The 15,179-nt window shown below is 53.0% G+C and overlaps 1 protein-coding gene across 5 annotated transcripts in view; it reads left to right on the top strand.

The window, feature by feature from the left end:
• LOC114220659 (tyrosine-protein phosphatase non-receptor type substrate 1-like) overlaps positions 1-14,974 on the top strand; it is a 42,559-nt gene extending 27,585 nt beyond the window's left edge. For 2 of the 5 annotated variants that reach the window (XM_028118635.2, XM_028118636.2), the window contains exons 7-9: positions 2,103-2,127; positions 8,448-8,499; positions 10,756-13,257. In XM_028118635.2, the coding sequence (XP_027974436.2) occupies positions 2,103-2,127; positions 8,448-8,499; positions 10,756-11,010 (332 nt within the window). In that variant the 3' untranslated portion in view covers positions 11,011-13,257. Of the gene's footprint in view, positions 1-2,102; positions 2,128-8,447; positions 8,500-10,094; positions 10,256-10,755; positions 13,258-13,667 lie in introns of those variants that run through there. The other 3 variants (XR_003611606.2, XM_028118638.2, XM_028118637.2) reach the window with 3 other exon arrangements.
• The last annotated feature ends 205 nt before the right edge of the window (positions 14,975-15,179 follow it).

Here is a 15,179-nt window from a genome sequence, read left to right as displayed (position 1 = left end):
TATATGTTCTCTTTGCCACTCATGGAGGAGACAATTTTAAGCCAGTGTTTCTGAAACTTATTTGACTACGAGTTATAGAAACACATGTCATGTCACCACTCAAGGCACACCACACTCCTGTAGATAAAATTGGAACTCTGATATTTTCTTTTCTGTCATATTCTATACTAAATTCTCTTTAAAATGCTGGTTGTGACCCACCATATGCCACAGACCGCAAAGCGCTGTCCTGAGCTGCATTTCTGCACCCAGACCCCTGGGCTGGGCTCAGATGGGCACGTTGTTCATCAGTCACACATGTCTGTACCCCTCCCCTCTGCTCCCCAAGCTTCCCTCCCCCCTGAACTGGCTGGCAGGACTCAGCTGTGAGTACTGGCCAAGCCTTAGCCAGAAGGGCTGGCATCCGGCCCCACCTCTCTGGAATCTGGAAGAGTTTCTGCCAGGTGATCTACCTGGTGGTTTTTCCCTAAAGTCCAAGCCTTCACATCATAGGGGAAGGGCAGAGAAGCAGGCTCCACTGCCCACTGAGGGTGACAGGCCAGCCCATCAGATGGCATTCATGGTGGCCATGAGTGAAATCCCAGCCCCTCTATAGCAGGCTCATCCCTGGGCACCTTGTCAGGCTCTGGCACATGCGCACTCATTACTGTGGGCTTGGGTGTTAGGAACCGGGTGTTCCAGAAGACGAACGGGGCTTAGAGAGCTGCAGACGCTGGCGAAGGCCGCCCAACCCCTGAGTGACGGGTCTAGCTGTGTGCAGAGCCCAGCTCTCACACATAGGCTCTGGTGACAGTGACAACTAGCACTCACTCCGTTCTTCTGACGTGCCACGCACTTTTCTCACCACAGACATCTGTGGTGGTTTTACTAACCCGCTTTTACAGAGGAGCAAACTGAGGCATGGAAAAGTTACAAAATTTGCCCAGGGCCTCAGCTGCTAAGCGGTGGGGCCAAGATTCAAACGTGGTCCAAGGGACTCTGTCTGGGACCGCTCTGCACATCATCTCTGCCTTAATGAGATGACCCTTCTCTCCTCGGTGGTCCCTGGAGGGGTCTGCCCATCCTCTACATCAATACTTGCAATGAAATGTCCTGATTTCAGCTCTACTGCTTACCAGCTGGGTGGCCCGAGGCAGCCCCCCAGTCTCTCTGGTATAAAATGAGGGTGATTGGTGTCCCATGATTGGGCTCCCTGAGAGAGCTCGTGTTCCAGCACTTTGCAGCCCATCAGCTTCCATTCAGACATTGGATGCTGAGCTGCAGCCTTCCCAACTGGTACCAACTCACCTAAAAAAATCCACTACCTGCCCAGGCACCAGGCATTCACCTGGCAGGGAGAATTCTTGCATTGTGGCAGCCTCTAGCCTGGTAGAATGCAGTGCAGAGCACATTTGGTGTGCAGGTTGCTTTTTAATTACAATTTTACGGTGGGATGGGAGTCAAATAGTGGCCAAACCCCAGCAGCTTCTCTGTGGTGTGCCCCATATCATAGGCTTAAAATCTCTGAACCAGATGGACCCTTTCTTCCCACCTAAGATCCTTTTTTAGAAAGTGGTGACATGAAAATAAATAGATGTCCAGCCCAACTCCGTGAGCTGGAGAGCTGAAATCCAAGCTCAGAGAGGGGAAGTGACCAACCAGGGTCACACAGCGAGTGAGCTGGGGGCAGACGTGGGATTTGCACCTGCTCTCCCAACTCTAGCCCTGCTAGAATCTGTTCCTCAGCTGTGAAGCGCCCTGACTGGGACCCAGGCTCCCATAGGGTCTCAGATAAGGTATCTGGTGAGTGGAAGTGAGGCCAGACAGAGGCAGGGCAGATGGCCTCTCCTGGGCTAAAGGCTGCTGCGGGATCGGACCTTGGCAACCCCCAGAGGTGGGAAAGGGGGAAAGCCCAGCCCACTGGTCCTCCTGATGGAAGATACTAGACCACCCCACTGGAGTGGGCATGGCGGATTCCTGTGGTTCAGAGGAGGTGATTTCAACAATTCCTCACAACCTCCCTGGAGGCAAACTTTTGCCCCACCCCCCACCCCGCAAAAAATTATGTAAGAACAGTGTGTTTCTAGGTTAAATAACTGGTTTGGGTTTCTTTTCTCTTTCAGCCAAGGGCTCCACTTCTTCTACAAGGTAAGTGTGCCACTGGGCGAGGATCCTCAGTAGTGGGTGGTTGGTTGGTTGACAGCCCCCCAAAATTGTGAAGCGCCATCCACACCCACTGACCCTCACTCCCGTGCCGGGCAGCCTATTTCTCTCCTTTGTGTCCGTGTTTGATAATTGTCTCAAGTGAGGGGATTTGAGGGGATTTCTTTGGCACAGAGGCTCTGATTTCCTGCCTGCCGTCCGCAGACAGCGAGACCCTCCCCCAGTCCCGTTTGGATGGTGGCGGAAACCTGCCGCCCCCACACGCAGCCCCCAGATCCGAGCTGTATACTTTGCTCTTTCCTTCCTTCATCCAGTGTGTGTTGAGTACCTTGGCAAGGGCGGCCCCCAGAATGCCGGGACAAGTAGGGTAGAAACGGTCTGCCGACCAGCAGCCAAAAGCCTGCTCAGAGCCTAAGGCCGTGACGTTATAGCACAGACCGTACATTAGATTGTTACTTTTCAGTGGCTTTCTCGGAGTCCCTCCTGTGCATCAGCTCTGTCCCGGGTGCTGGGGAAACAGCAGTGAGCAAGCATCCAAGCCTTCCTGGCGCTCAGGGCCCAGGGAGAGAAGCAGACAGTTAGCACAGAGGCAAAACGACGTGTACTGTTGTGTCAGGTGGTGACAAATCAGGCCCAGCAGGGGATGGAAACTGATGTCGGGGGCTAGCTTAGGCAGGGGAGGGGGCCGCCACTGAAGAGGGGATGTGACCAGGGACCTGAGCCAAGGAGCTGTGAAGGGGGATGTGTCTGCTGGGCGAGAGAGCGGGAGTGGCCAAGGTGGGAGGTTGGGAGGAGGCCTGTGTGCTGGGGCAGAAGGAACGGGAAGGGCAGGAGAGGAGGCCGGGGAGATGCAGGCCCACAGTCTCAGCCCAAGGCCATGCAACCAGGTTTGTTACTAATTCAGACTTTCCAGCTTTTAAATGAAAGCCCCCGATATTCGCCCCCAGTGGAGAGATCCAGAACCCCATAATCTACCACTTGAATGTACCTGCCTGGAAACAACAAATAAATTGCACGGGCATGCCCCGCATGGACCATAAATAAAAGCCATAAATAGCTTCATGTTGGTTCAGGTCAGGTTTTGCTAACAAATGGGTTGCGCAGATCTTTCTTTCTTTCTTTTTTTTTTTTTTTTTTTTTTTTTTTAGAGCTTTGTGGATTTCAGAATTGCAGAGCAGGAACTAAGGTTCTGGAGTGGAGGCCAGCAGTCTAGGGTTTGAGTCCCAGTGGAACGAGGAGCCATAGGAGGGAGATGATCTGACTTGTGTTTTGAAAGTACCACCCTGAGTGGCGTGTGGGGAACAAGCTGTAGGAGGTGAGGATGGAGGCAGAGAGGCCCAGGAGAAGGCCGCTGCAGTGGTCAAAGCCCATGCTGGTAGCCTGGACCGTGGTGAAGGGATGGCTGAGAAAGGGGCAGATTCTGGATATGTTTTGGAGGTAGAGTCCAGAGGACTTGCTGATGGATTATAGAGTCAAGGACAGTCCCAAGGTTGGGGGCAATGGGAGTGGGGGGGTGTGTGTGTATGCACCAAGTACACTCTTTTCAAGGGCAAGACTTCACTTTTTTTTTTTTAAGATTTTATTTATTTATTTGAGGGAGAGAGAGAGAGAGAGAATGAGCAGTGGGGGTGGGGGGGCAGAGGGAGAGGGAGAAGCAGGCTCCCCACTGAGCGGGGAGCCCGACAGGGGGCTTGATCCCAGGACCCTGAGATCATGACCTGAGCCAAAGGCAGGCGCTTAACTGACAGCCCCCCCAAAGCGCCCCCAGACTTGACTTATGTTCTTTTCTTGAAAACCTTCAGTGGCTCCCCACGGCCCTCAACAGAGTCCAGCAGTGCCACTGAGGCCCTCAAGCCGCTCGTAGTCCGGCCCCCATTGACTTGGACAGTTTCCCTTCCGGCCACTCCTCAGCCCTCACACTCCGTGACTCAGCCACGCTGTATTCCCTCCGCAGCCTCCCACACGCCGTGTCCCCACTCTCCTCCCAGCCCTCTCCCTGAGATGCGCTCCAGCACCACCCAGGGTTTCCACCACGCCCGGGGGGGCAGCCGTCACCATGGGCTCTACAAACAGCGCCCCCTGGAGTTGTGCAACATAGGAGCTCGAGTGGGCACCCCTCCTTTCACCTGCTTACCTCCTTCCCTCCCCCCAGGGACAGGGGCCTGTCCTGGGACCTCTCCTGGTGCCCCTGCATTGACACCACAGTGTATTCAAGCTGTCTCTGCACCTGCCCCACACTATAATCCACCCCCCACCCCTGGTTGAGGGCAGGGATCCTTTCCCTCAGGTTCTCCTGAACCTGGCACCATGCCTGGAATGGAATAGGTGCTCAGTTCAGGTTTGCAGAATGAACCAAATGCATGAGGAATGAATGAATGCCATCCCAGACCACCGCCCCAATCCGCAATCTCTTCCCCTTCCGAATCCCTAAAACTCTCCTCGGTGCCTTCACGGCCTCAGATACAGGAGGATTGCTCTTTTTTATTTTGTTTTTATTGTTGTCATTATTTTTTGCTTGTCTCAACTCCCCAATTAGACAATAAGTTCCCAAAAGAAAAGGACAGCGTCAATAATAGTAACGACGGCATCGGCAGCTAACATCCATCAGGCACTTACTGCGTCCCGGGAACCGATCTATGTTTTTTCCTCGAGTGGCCCAACGGTAATTTTAATTATAGGAAAAAAACCCTCTGATTTACTATCACCCCATGTTAATTGAACAGAGCTTCTCAAACTCGAGCGTGTGGCAGAATCTCCTGGACGGCTTGTTAAAACCCAGATTACTGGGTGCCTTCTCCCCCCGAGTTTCTGATGCGGGGCTTGCATTTCTAACAAGTTCCCAGGTGGTGCTGATGCTGCTGCTTCCAACCCAGACTTTGAGAACCCCTGTTCTAGAAGGTTATTCTTGTCCCTGTGTATGCAGAGGAAACCGAGGTTCAGAGAAGTCGTGTGACATTCCCAAGGCCCCACAGCCGGCAAGTACCAGAACTCCGGCTCCAGCCCAGATTTCCCTGCCGCGGCAGCTGGTGCTGCTCATCACTGCTTTCATGCCTCCCGCTGCCTATTTTTTCTTCCCCAGAGAAGCCAACCATTTTCTGCCTGTGTTTTATTTTTCCAGCATGAACCTACCAAGGGAGCCGTGAGATTGCTTGCTCCCTTTCATCTCCCTAAACCAAAGCGCTAGCTGCTGAGTGGGGATGGTGTTTCCCATGCAGCGGCCACCTTCAGTCAGCCGGCTGGGATCACTTTCCAGAAGTTGCGGGTGTGGAAAACAACTGAGCACCCTGGAGAGGGTGCCGGGGAGGGTAGAGGGAGGCTTGCCGCTGCTTTGAGCTCAGAGAGCCCTTCAGGTGCAGGGCTGGTGGAGGGACTGGGTATCGCTAACTCCCTGGGTTAGGGACGTACCAGTAGAACATTGTCTGTAATCCTCCCCAGCTCAGACGAGAGAAAAATAGCTCTCTGCTCCCTTAATTGGGCACTGGGGTTCATTCAGTCAGCCATTTGTCCACTTGTCAGGCATTCACTGCGTTTATTCCTGGAATATTTAGGGCTTCTCTGATTCTTTCATTTATTCATCTGAACTGAGCCCAGCTCAGTGCCCCATCTTAAGCTAGGGCATTGCAAAGGAGAGCAAAAAAGACACCAGCCCTGGTCTTGTGGCCCTTTTGATTCAATGTCCATTCATTCATTCATTCATTCATTCAGCAAATACTTAGGGCGTACTGACAGTGCACCAGCCTGTTACCGGGTGTTGGGACTCTAGTGTGGAGCCCACGATCCATCAGGAGGCGGGTCACCAAACAAGCTGGGTGGGAGGTTAATACACGATGTGGTACAGGTGCTGGCTAGATAAAATAGAGCTAGGCAGGGAGCAGAGCAGGGGGTGGGGTACAGTGGGCCGTCAGGGAAAGCTGGTGTACAGAGGTGACATTCAGAAGGTAGCTGAAGGATGGGAAGGTTCCTGCCATAGGAATATCTGGGACAAGAATGGGCCAGGCAGAGGGGACAGCCAGTGCCAAGACCCCGAGGCAGGAGCAGTTGGACATGTTCATGGAACACGGAGGAGGCTGGGGCAGCTGGGCTGGAACAGGCAAGGGGAAGAGATGGGAGACTAGAGCATTCAGCGGGGGCCGACCGCGCAGGTGCGCCATTCTGGATATGGAGATGGATCTCGCTGTGTGCTGACAAGGGGTTGGGGGTTTTGAGCCGAAAATGACATGACCTCACCTATGCCTTTTCCATGTGGAGAATGGCACACTGAGGGGTAGGAACAGAAGCAGGGACACAAGGGGGGAGGCTCTTCAGGAATCTAGGGAGCTAGGATGGTGGAGGAGACCTGAGTAGCTGAGTTTGATATGGATTTTGGAAGCAGGGTCAACAAGAGTTGTGACGGGTTAACATGGGTTGTTAAGGAGGACAGAGGAGAATCAGGGATGTTTCCCATTTCTTTAGCCTGAGCACACGGATGGGTAATAGCAGTGCCATTCTGTGATGAGAGACAGACACAACAAAATGGGTAATTGCGTCTCATCCGCAATATTGCTCTGAAAGGGAGGAACCCGGTGTTCTGAGAATGGAATGTGAAGTTCAGCGAAGTTTTCCCAAAGAAAGGACTATTTGAAATAGAATCCAAAGAAAGAGAAGCAGTGAAGCAAATGAAGAGGCAAGGAGGGCTGCCCGTGCAAAGGCCCTGGGGCACTCTGAATGTCTTCATTCCAAGTCACTTTTACACACCTGTACCCATGGCCTGAGGAAGCAAGACAGGTAGGCAGCAGACGGACACATCTGCCAGACAGGAAAATAGGCAAGGAGGCTTGAAGGTATCCTGGAGGGGCAGCCCAGCCAGCCCAGCTCTGTCAGAGAAGCTTTCCCAAGGAGGTGACACCATAGTTAAGTCTTGAAGAATGCACAAAAGTTAACCAAGAGGAAAAGTGATTGAGGGTGGCTTTCCAGGCCATTGTTGACACAAAGTATATCTCATCGAGTAGCCATTGTGAAATATTTGGTGGGTGGGTATGTGGGTAAATAAGGTCAGGCAGTGAAAGGGCCTGGGGCAGTCCACAGGGGCCAGACCACACGGGGCTTATGATGGGTTGATGAGTGATGACTAGAACCAGAGGCCGTGGGGAGCCTTGGAAGCGTTGGAAGCAGTAGGGGTGTGGATAGATCTTCGTGATCTTCCTTAGCAGCCGGTGTCCCTGCCCCCAGAGGTCTGTTTCTGTGGCCACGTGGGCCTAGTCATGCCCCAGAACTGCTTTCTGAGCCAAGATCTCGTGCCAAATCCATTAATAACCCTGCTGCCAAGCCCCATTGCTCATTTCTGACATTATCCAGGCTCACATCCCCAGAGTTGCCAGCCTGAGAATTTACACAACTCCTACAGAACCGTGGCTCTGGTGTGCTCACCACCTTGACCATGACCCAGCAGTGAGCCAAGCCACAGCCTCCAATTACAGAATCAAGTGCATGAACAGCTTCTTTGATTAACCAGGACACTGTGCCTTCTCTTTTCTTTTCTTTTCTTTTTTTTTTTAATGCTAAGACCTAGATGTGTAGAATATAGAACGTGTGGAAAATATGGGAACTAAAAGGAAGAAAAAAAAAAAACCTTCCAAAGACCACTGCTGTTAGCATTTTACTATATTTCCTTCCCGTGTTATCCATACATTTTTAGAATTGAGATCATTCCATAGAGAATGTTGCCTTCTCACTTACCATTTTAATGTAATCATTTCTAATAAAAAAAAACTCTCATAAACCTTTTAAATCTTTATCTATGAACCTATCCTAATTTCCTTAACCAGTCCCAATTGGCAGAGCTGTAACATATAAACCTTCCTCCCTATCCTGCTCTGTGACAAATGCCTCTGTGCCTAACGCTTTTTCTATATTTTGAATTCCCCCCAAAATGCGCACTTATGAGTCAAAAGATGAGGACACCTTCCAAGCTCTTGATTTTGCCAAGCTGCCTCCCAAAAGGCTTATACGGGTTTGCCCTTCCCGCCAGCAATGTATGAATGTGTCTGTTTCACCATATCTTCCCCAGCACCCAGTATTTTCACTTTTAAAGATCCTTGCTGAAAAATTAGGTTAGGAAAAAAAAAAAAAAAAACAAAGAGTGCACTGCTTAAAATTCCTTCTCATTGAGATTGACCCTTTGATCCAAACATTTGATAAACAGTTGTGTTTCTGTTGTGACTTGCTCCACCCGTATAGGAAATGGAACGAAATGTTATTCTTACCAATTTGCATGAGCACTGGAGCTAGTGAGGATATTTTTATCTGTGCATCTCTTTCCTTTTTAGGTTGCATGAGCCCGAGAAGAACACCAGAGAAATAACCCAGGTACAGTCTTTGGTGAGATGCCCTTCCTGGGAATCTTGATTGTGTGATTTCCTTGCCTCAACCAGAGTTGCAGATCTTGCTCTAAATTAAGACTCCTTCCCCAGAGCGGGGGAGGGGGTATGGGATGGGGAGAGTGGGGGAGCCTGGCATTCTTGATGTCCCCTTCGTCCTCTGTGCACTCTCTCCCTCTGCCCCAGCCAGGAGAGTGTCACAGTCTCCTTGACCCAGCACACCCATTGTACAACTCCAGGGGGCACCGTCCACAGTTTGCTCACTAATTGCCTCGTGCAAGGGCATACTCCCTTTCTAGCGCCTTCTCTTCAACACTGCTGATGCAGTTGGGCAGGCAACGTGGTTGGCCTGATTCCGAGAAACCCAGCCCTGCTTCTCTCACTGGCTGATGCTGTCAGACCTTGGAGGCAGAGGGCTGCCTCTTGTAATGAGACAGGCCCTGCCCGGGAACCCGAGAGCTGTCCTTGACATTTCCCGGGCTGTTGTCATCGTTTTAGACACACTCTGTTGCAGAGAGTCGGGGCTGGTAAAAGGCACAGCGTTCGTAGGCCTAAACACCGCGGCCTACTCTCCTGACCCGGTCAGCCCCCAGTGGCCCTGGGCTCGAGCTCGAGGGGTAATTCGAAAACAAGGCCTTGTCCCCCAGTCATTTTACCTCTGGATTTCTTTCTGGGACTTTCAGGGGTCATTGAACTGGTCACTGAAACCTGCCCAGAATTTACAGCCAGCCAAGACTTCCTGAGCACCTACTGTGTGCCAGGCCCTGGGTGGTGAGCAAGACAGTCACAGCCCAGCCATTGTGGACTCGCAGCCTTGTGTTTAGAATCCCCAGGGCCAGGTGCAAGCCTCTGCCAGGGAGGGAATTTAATGCTGTTGCTGTAGTTTTCCCAGAGGGAAGTGAGGGAGTGTGCAGGGTTCGAGACTGAGGGGCTGTGTGGTGAGACCACCGCTAGAGTCCAACAGACTTTGGATCCTTTCCAGCTGTGTGACTTTGACCCAAGTACTTAACCTCTCTGGGTCTCAGTTTCTTCACTTGTAAAATGGGGTAAGTAATTCCAACAACAGGCTGAGTTGGGCCTAGAGAAGGTGCTCCGTGTGATGGCATGGAGCCGCCAAGCCCTCGGGAGCCAAGCTCTGTGGGGATCACTGTGCACCAACCAGGAGGAGTGGTTGCTGTCGCCCCCCCCACCCCGCTTCTATGGTCTAGGTGCAGGGCACAGAGGGAGCAGAGTTTGTAATTCGTGATGAGTAATTTTAAGGCGGTCATTGTGCATGATATGATGAGCACGTGGGAGACCTTTAGGTTGGCTAGATGGCGGATAATGGCTAACATTTATCGAACATACGTGTTCACTCAATATGTGCCCGGCTCTGTTCTAAGAGCTTTACCTGGGTGATCATATCTGATCCTCACAGGGACCCTGGAAATAGACACTATTATATTCCTGCTCTATAGATGGGGAAACCGAGACCCAGAGAGGTTAAGTGAATTGCCCAAAGTCCCTTAGGTAGAGAGAGCCCAACCGAGTCTCGCTGCATCTGCTCCCTGGGGACTCATTCTCACATGCTCCTCTCTTCTGTCTCCCGGACCCCAGCCTCACCCTGAATGAGGCTGAAATTGCTATCCATCCATCCATCCATCCATCCATCCATCCATCCATCCATCCATTCATTCAACACTGATCGGGCTTCTTCAATGCTGGCCTTGGTTCCTGCATTCTAACAAATACCTAGTGAATATGTATTGAAGAAATCAGTAAGTGAATGACTATCTCCACCCACTATGGGTCGGCATCTACTTGGACCCCCAGACAGAGTCACTCCTGGGTCGTGGAGAAGCATGGGTTGAGGAAGCACAGTGTGGGAGCCCTGGAGCCGGCCAAGGGCAGGGTCTTAGGATGAAGCGGTGCTTGAGCTGGAATGTACGGGGTGAATTGGGTTTCATGACGAGGAGAAGGGGGTCGGACACCAGGCAAAGGGAAGAACGCTGAAAAGGCAGGATAGAGCTTCGGGAGGAGGGACGCTGAGGCAGCTCTGTGAAGTGACCAGGCTGGCTGAGTTCAGGAAGCTTCTTCAGGCTACGTGGGGATTGGAAGGGTAAGGCTGGAGGCGGGTAACCTGGGCCAGAGACGAGCGGGTCGTGACTTAGGGCTGAACCAGTGGGGCCCAAGGACAGACAGAAGCATCCAGCCTTGGTGCCAGTGGGTGGATGAGTGGCTGGGGGCTCCAGAGTGAACGTCTCTCCACCACGTTTAGATCCAGGACAACAATGACATCACCTATGCAGACTTGAACCTGCCCAAGGGGGAGAAGTCTGCGCCTCGGGCCGCCGAGCCCAACAACCACAGAGAGTATGCCAGCATTCAGACCGGCCCACCGCCCGCATCCGAGGACAACCTCACCTACGCGGACCTGGACATGGTCCACCTCAGCCGGGCCCCCAAGCAGCCGGCCCCCAAGCCCGAGCCATCCTACTCGGAGTATGCCAGCGTCCAGGTCCAGAGGAAGTGAATGGGACCGTGGTCGTCTCTAGGGTCTGTCCTTACGAGCCTTCCTGTCCCACGCGGGACAGCCGTGATGGGGACAGCCAGCCCAGTTCCCAGAGGGCCGGGATGGCGCAGGCCCAGGGACTCCAGGGTGAGGCTGGCTCTCGTTTCCCCAACCCACTTGGCTCTCCAGCATTTCCAGGGCAGCCACCGTCCCCCCACATCGCCACACATGGAGGCCGATGGTGCCAGACCACCCGGGGGACCGACCTGGGAACTGGCCAGAGTTGCTGGGGGTCCAAGAACCCTCATGCCTGTCTCCATCGACATGTGGGTCTTGGTCATGGTCTTGGAGACCCTGACTGTCCCCTTAATGCTCTGCAGCCTGATCTTCCAGGGTGAGGAGGGAGACAACCCCATCTCCTTTCACCACCACCCAACTGGGGCTTGGGGAAGATGTTCCCTTTAGATTGAACTGCCCCATCCATGGAGAAGCTGGGGAAAAAACAAACAAACAAAAAAACCTCTGGGACACGCATCCCAAGACTTGGTGAGATTGCTGCCAACGGTCCCAGCCTCCCCATCCCCGGACTGATGAAGCCCAAGCCCTTGGGGAGGGGAGGACCCTCCAAGGAACTCCCGCACAACCACCACCACCGCCACCATCGAGGACTGAGTAACAAAACCCTTCTGGTGGCCCGCTGGGACTCCTTGAGGACCCATCATCCCAACCGCGACGCTCCACGTGGCCCCTCCTCTCCTTTCTAGACCTGAGCTTGCTTCCTCCAGCTAGCACTAACTCAGCAACATCTCGCTGTGGACGCCTGTAAATTATTGAGAAATGTGAAATGTGCAATCTTGAAACTGAGGTGTTAGAAAATTTGATCTGTGGTGTTTTGTTCTGTTTTTTCTTAAAACAACAGCAACGTTATTTTGGCTCTTTGTCGTGTGTTGAAGTCCCTGGTTGGGTCTTGTGCGGTCTAAGGTTTACCAGTTGGTGGTCCTGGAGGGATCCTCTTACAGCAGAAACGGAGTTCCTTCACGTCCCAGACCCTGAGGATGGGGAGGAAGGTTGCCGTGTGGCTGCTCCATGGAGACGCTTAGCCTTAGTCTCTCTCCCAGACGAAAGTGGTCATGCCCTCAGCCGAGCCACGTGGCTGGTACTGCTGCCATCCGCGCCCCCAGCGTGCGTGCGAAGCCCAAACCTGCCCAGGCTGTCTCCAGGCTGCGTCCTTCACAGTGCAGTCTTGTGGAGACCTGCGGCCTCAGTCTTCTCATCCAGAAAGAGGAGAGAGGAAAGATGCCCCCCCCCCCTTAGCGACTGCCCCACTTCCAGCTCTCTGAGCTGACCCCTGCAAGAAGAATCTTCTATTTCTGCTCTCAAACCCTTCCGGGATCAAACTGGAATAAATCCAAGACAGCCAGGAGGTTGGGCAGATGCTGTGACCTATTACCCCTGCCCCCCCCCACCACCCTTCTGATGGGGAGTGGGGGCCTGGCTGGGCCCAGGGCCAGCATGTGTAGCAAGCCCTGTTTATTTAGCCTCCACGTATAACCGACCGACTCTTCGAGCTGAGGGGTTCCTCCGAATGCCTCTTCGGTCCAGCCATTTGATCCCCCAGGGATTCCAGGCCATCAGAACGAGAAGCTGAGCCATCTTGCCTATCAGCAGGTCCTACACATGGAACACTGAGCTCAGCTCAGACCCAGTTCTCTGGGGACAGTGATTTGGCATTTTACATGGTGGCATCCAGGAAGCAGCTGAGCCAACAGGCCATGTGGGCAGCTTTGGCCCGATGAGCCAGAGTTTCTCTGTGGCATGTGGGAGCACAGTGGCCCAGCCACCTGGCTCGGGCCGTTTCCAAATTCCAAAAGGTTGGCTTGTAAACCTTAGTCTCCCTCGCTTCTGCCCAGAGAAGGCACATGTGTCAAGCGGGCACACGTATGCACATACACACAGAATTTTAAGAGAATGTTTTCTTGGTGCCATTTTAATTTTACTTTATTTTGAATTTTGGAAGGGGAGTAAGGGAACGAGGCCAAGGAAGTTGTGCAGCTTTAGCTCGGCCTGGCAGCCTGGAGATTCCCATACCTTGTGTATCGAAGCCCAGGAAAGGGAAGAGGTTGAAACAACACTGCGGAAGGAGCGTGGTTTCGGGAGTTTATTTTAAGACTGCTAGGAAGGAAACAGGCCCCATTTTGTATATAGTTGCAACTTAAACTTTTTGGCTTGCAAAATATTTTTGTAATAAAGATTTCTGGGTAACAACGACCACTCTGGATGTTGAGTGTCTTTATCTCTGCGCACGTGACCCCCTGTCCCCAAGAGCCTGGGAGAGGGTGCTGTGTGGCCCCGGAGCTTGGAGACCACAGGGCTTGGGTTTTCTAGACACAAAGACTTTGTTTCCCCTGGCTCAGAGCGGTGGAAGGTTGTGCCCCACACACCTGCGTAAACCAAATTCCAACAGACAATCACGTTTGAATCTCGGCTCTGCCACTTTGCAGTTCACACAGCTCACCTCCTCCTGGAGACTCAGACTCATCATGTCATCGACACAATGGGGATAGTCGTACCCCCAGCCAGGGTTCCTGTGCAGATCGAAGGAGGCCAGGGGGTGCCAAGCCCCATGCTTGGTGCGTGGCAGGCCTTCACTAAGTGTTGGTCCTTCCTCCCTGCCCTAGATGTTGCACAGCTGGGACTGATCGCCCCTCCCCACCTATGGGATCTTGGACAAGTGGGTCACCCTCTGGGAACCTCACTTCCCCCTCAACTGGCTGCGGAAATCCAGTGCTCGGTCTAGAATATCCTCGCCAGATGGTTCATGTCAAGTGCTCGCATATAAAAGGTGCTCAATGAATGTTCGCTTCCTTACATCTCCTCCATTGGAATATTAATAATAGTAATGACAATTATATAATGAGGGTCATATGATATTAACAGCAAGTGGTGCTTACTGTGTGTCAGCACTTGACCTTGATGAGCTCCTACAATCCTCACAACTGAGGTAGGAAATATTGCCGACCTCATGAATAGGTAAGGCACAAGGAAGAAGTAGAATCTATGTAGGGTCACACAGCTGACGAGTGCTGTCACTGAGTCTCAGGCTCCAGCTGTCCGACCTCAGTGCGCAGCTTCTAACCCCCGAGTCAACAGTTGAGACCTCGCGTATGGGCACTGACCGGGCCCTATGGGAAGTAATGGGCCGGCGCCTCACAGTCCTTACCTCATTTAATCCCCCCAACCACTGGACGAGGCGGGAACTCTTGTCATCCCTATTTTATGGATGAATAAACTGAGGCCCAGAGAAGGCAAGTCTATTCCCCAGTGTTCCATGGCAGAGCGAGGCTTTGAACCCAGAGAGTCTGGCTCTTCCTCATCACATCCTACCACCTCGTTCGCTTATAGCAGCCAGATAGCAGTGGCTGTGCCCATTTGGCAGGGAAGGAAGGTGGAGGCGCAGGAGACGCAGGCCACCTGGCAGAGCTCACGCAATGAACCCATAGTCGAGTTGGGACTCGCACTTGGGTCCACAAGCCCACGTCGGGATCATCCCCGAGCCCTCGGCCTGATCCCGTGTTCAGGGATCTAAGGCACCTAAGGCAAAGGAGCCTCCCGCGAGGCTCAGGGCAGTCATCTGCCTCGCAGGCCGGGCCAGAGAACTGTGACAGAGAGCTCAGCCTCCCTCGGGGCCCAACCTGGGAAATCTGTGTGCTGCTTGAGGGGATGAGGTGTTCAAGGCAAGCATCCAGGCTGAATGGGCCGGGAAGTGCCTTGCGTTTTCTGGGAAGGTCGGGGGATGACGGACGGCGGGTCGGGGCAAGGAGACTTGGGGGATGTGTTTCCTGCAGCACCTGGGCCCGCCTTCTCCACGGCCCAGATCTCCAGGGCTGTGGGTTGGCAGACAAAATGAAAGTTGATAGAGCCAAGTGACCCTCTACCTGCCCGCCAGGAAATCAGTCAAGCAGTTGGCATTTATCGGGTACCTCCTCTGGTTCTGCGTTGTGCAAAGGAGAACCACAGAACCCCACCGCACCCCCCCGCCCCCCCATATGAGGACCCAGAGGTCATTTGCAGTGCCCCACCGGCCCTTTTTACATGATCATCAGGAAAATCTCTGCCTTCTCCACAAGATTCTAACGCCCAACTGTGAAAAACCCTGCGTGTTCTAGCAAATTCCCACCAGCCAAAATTTG

The sequence above is a fragment of the Eumetopias jubatus genome, unplaced genomic scaffold (genome assembly GCF_037043125.1).
Source record: "Eumetopias jubatus isolate StellerSeaLion01/CBP00866 unplaced genomic scaffold, mEumJub1_p1.0 scaffold_9, whole genome shotgun sequence".
Taxonomy (NCBI): Eukaryota; Metazoa; Chordata; class Mammalia; order Carnivora; family Otariidae; genus Eumetopias; species Eumetopias jubatus.
Note: the sequence above shows the minus strand (reverse complement) of the source record. Positions and strands in the feature narration are given on the sequence as shown.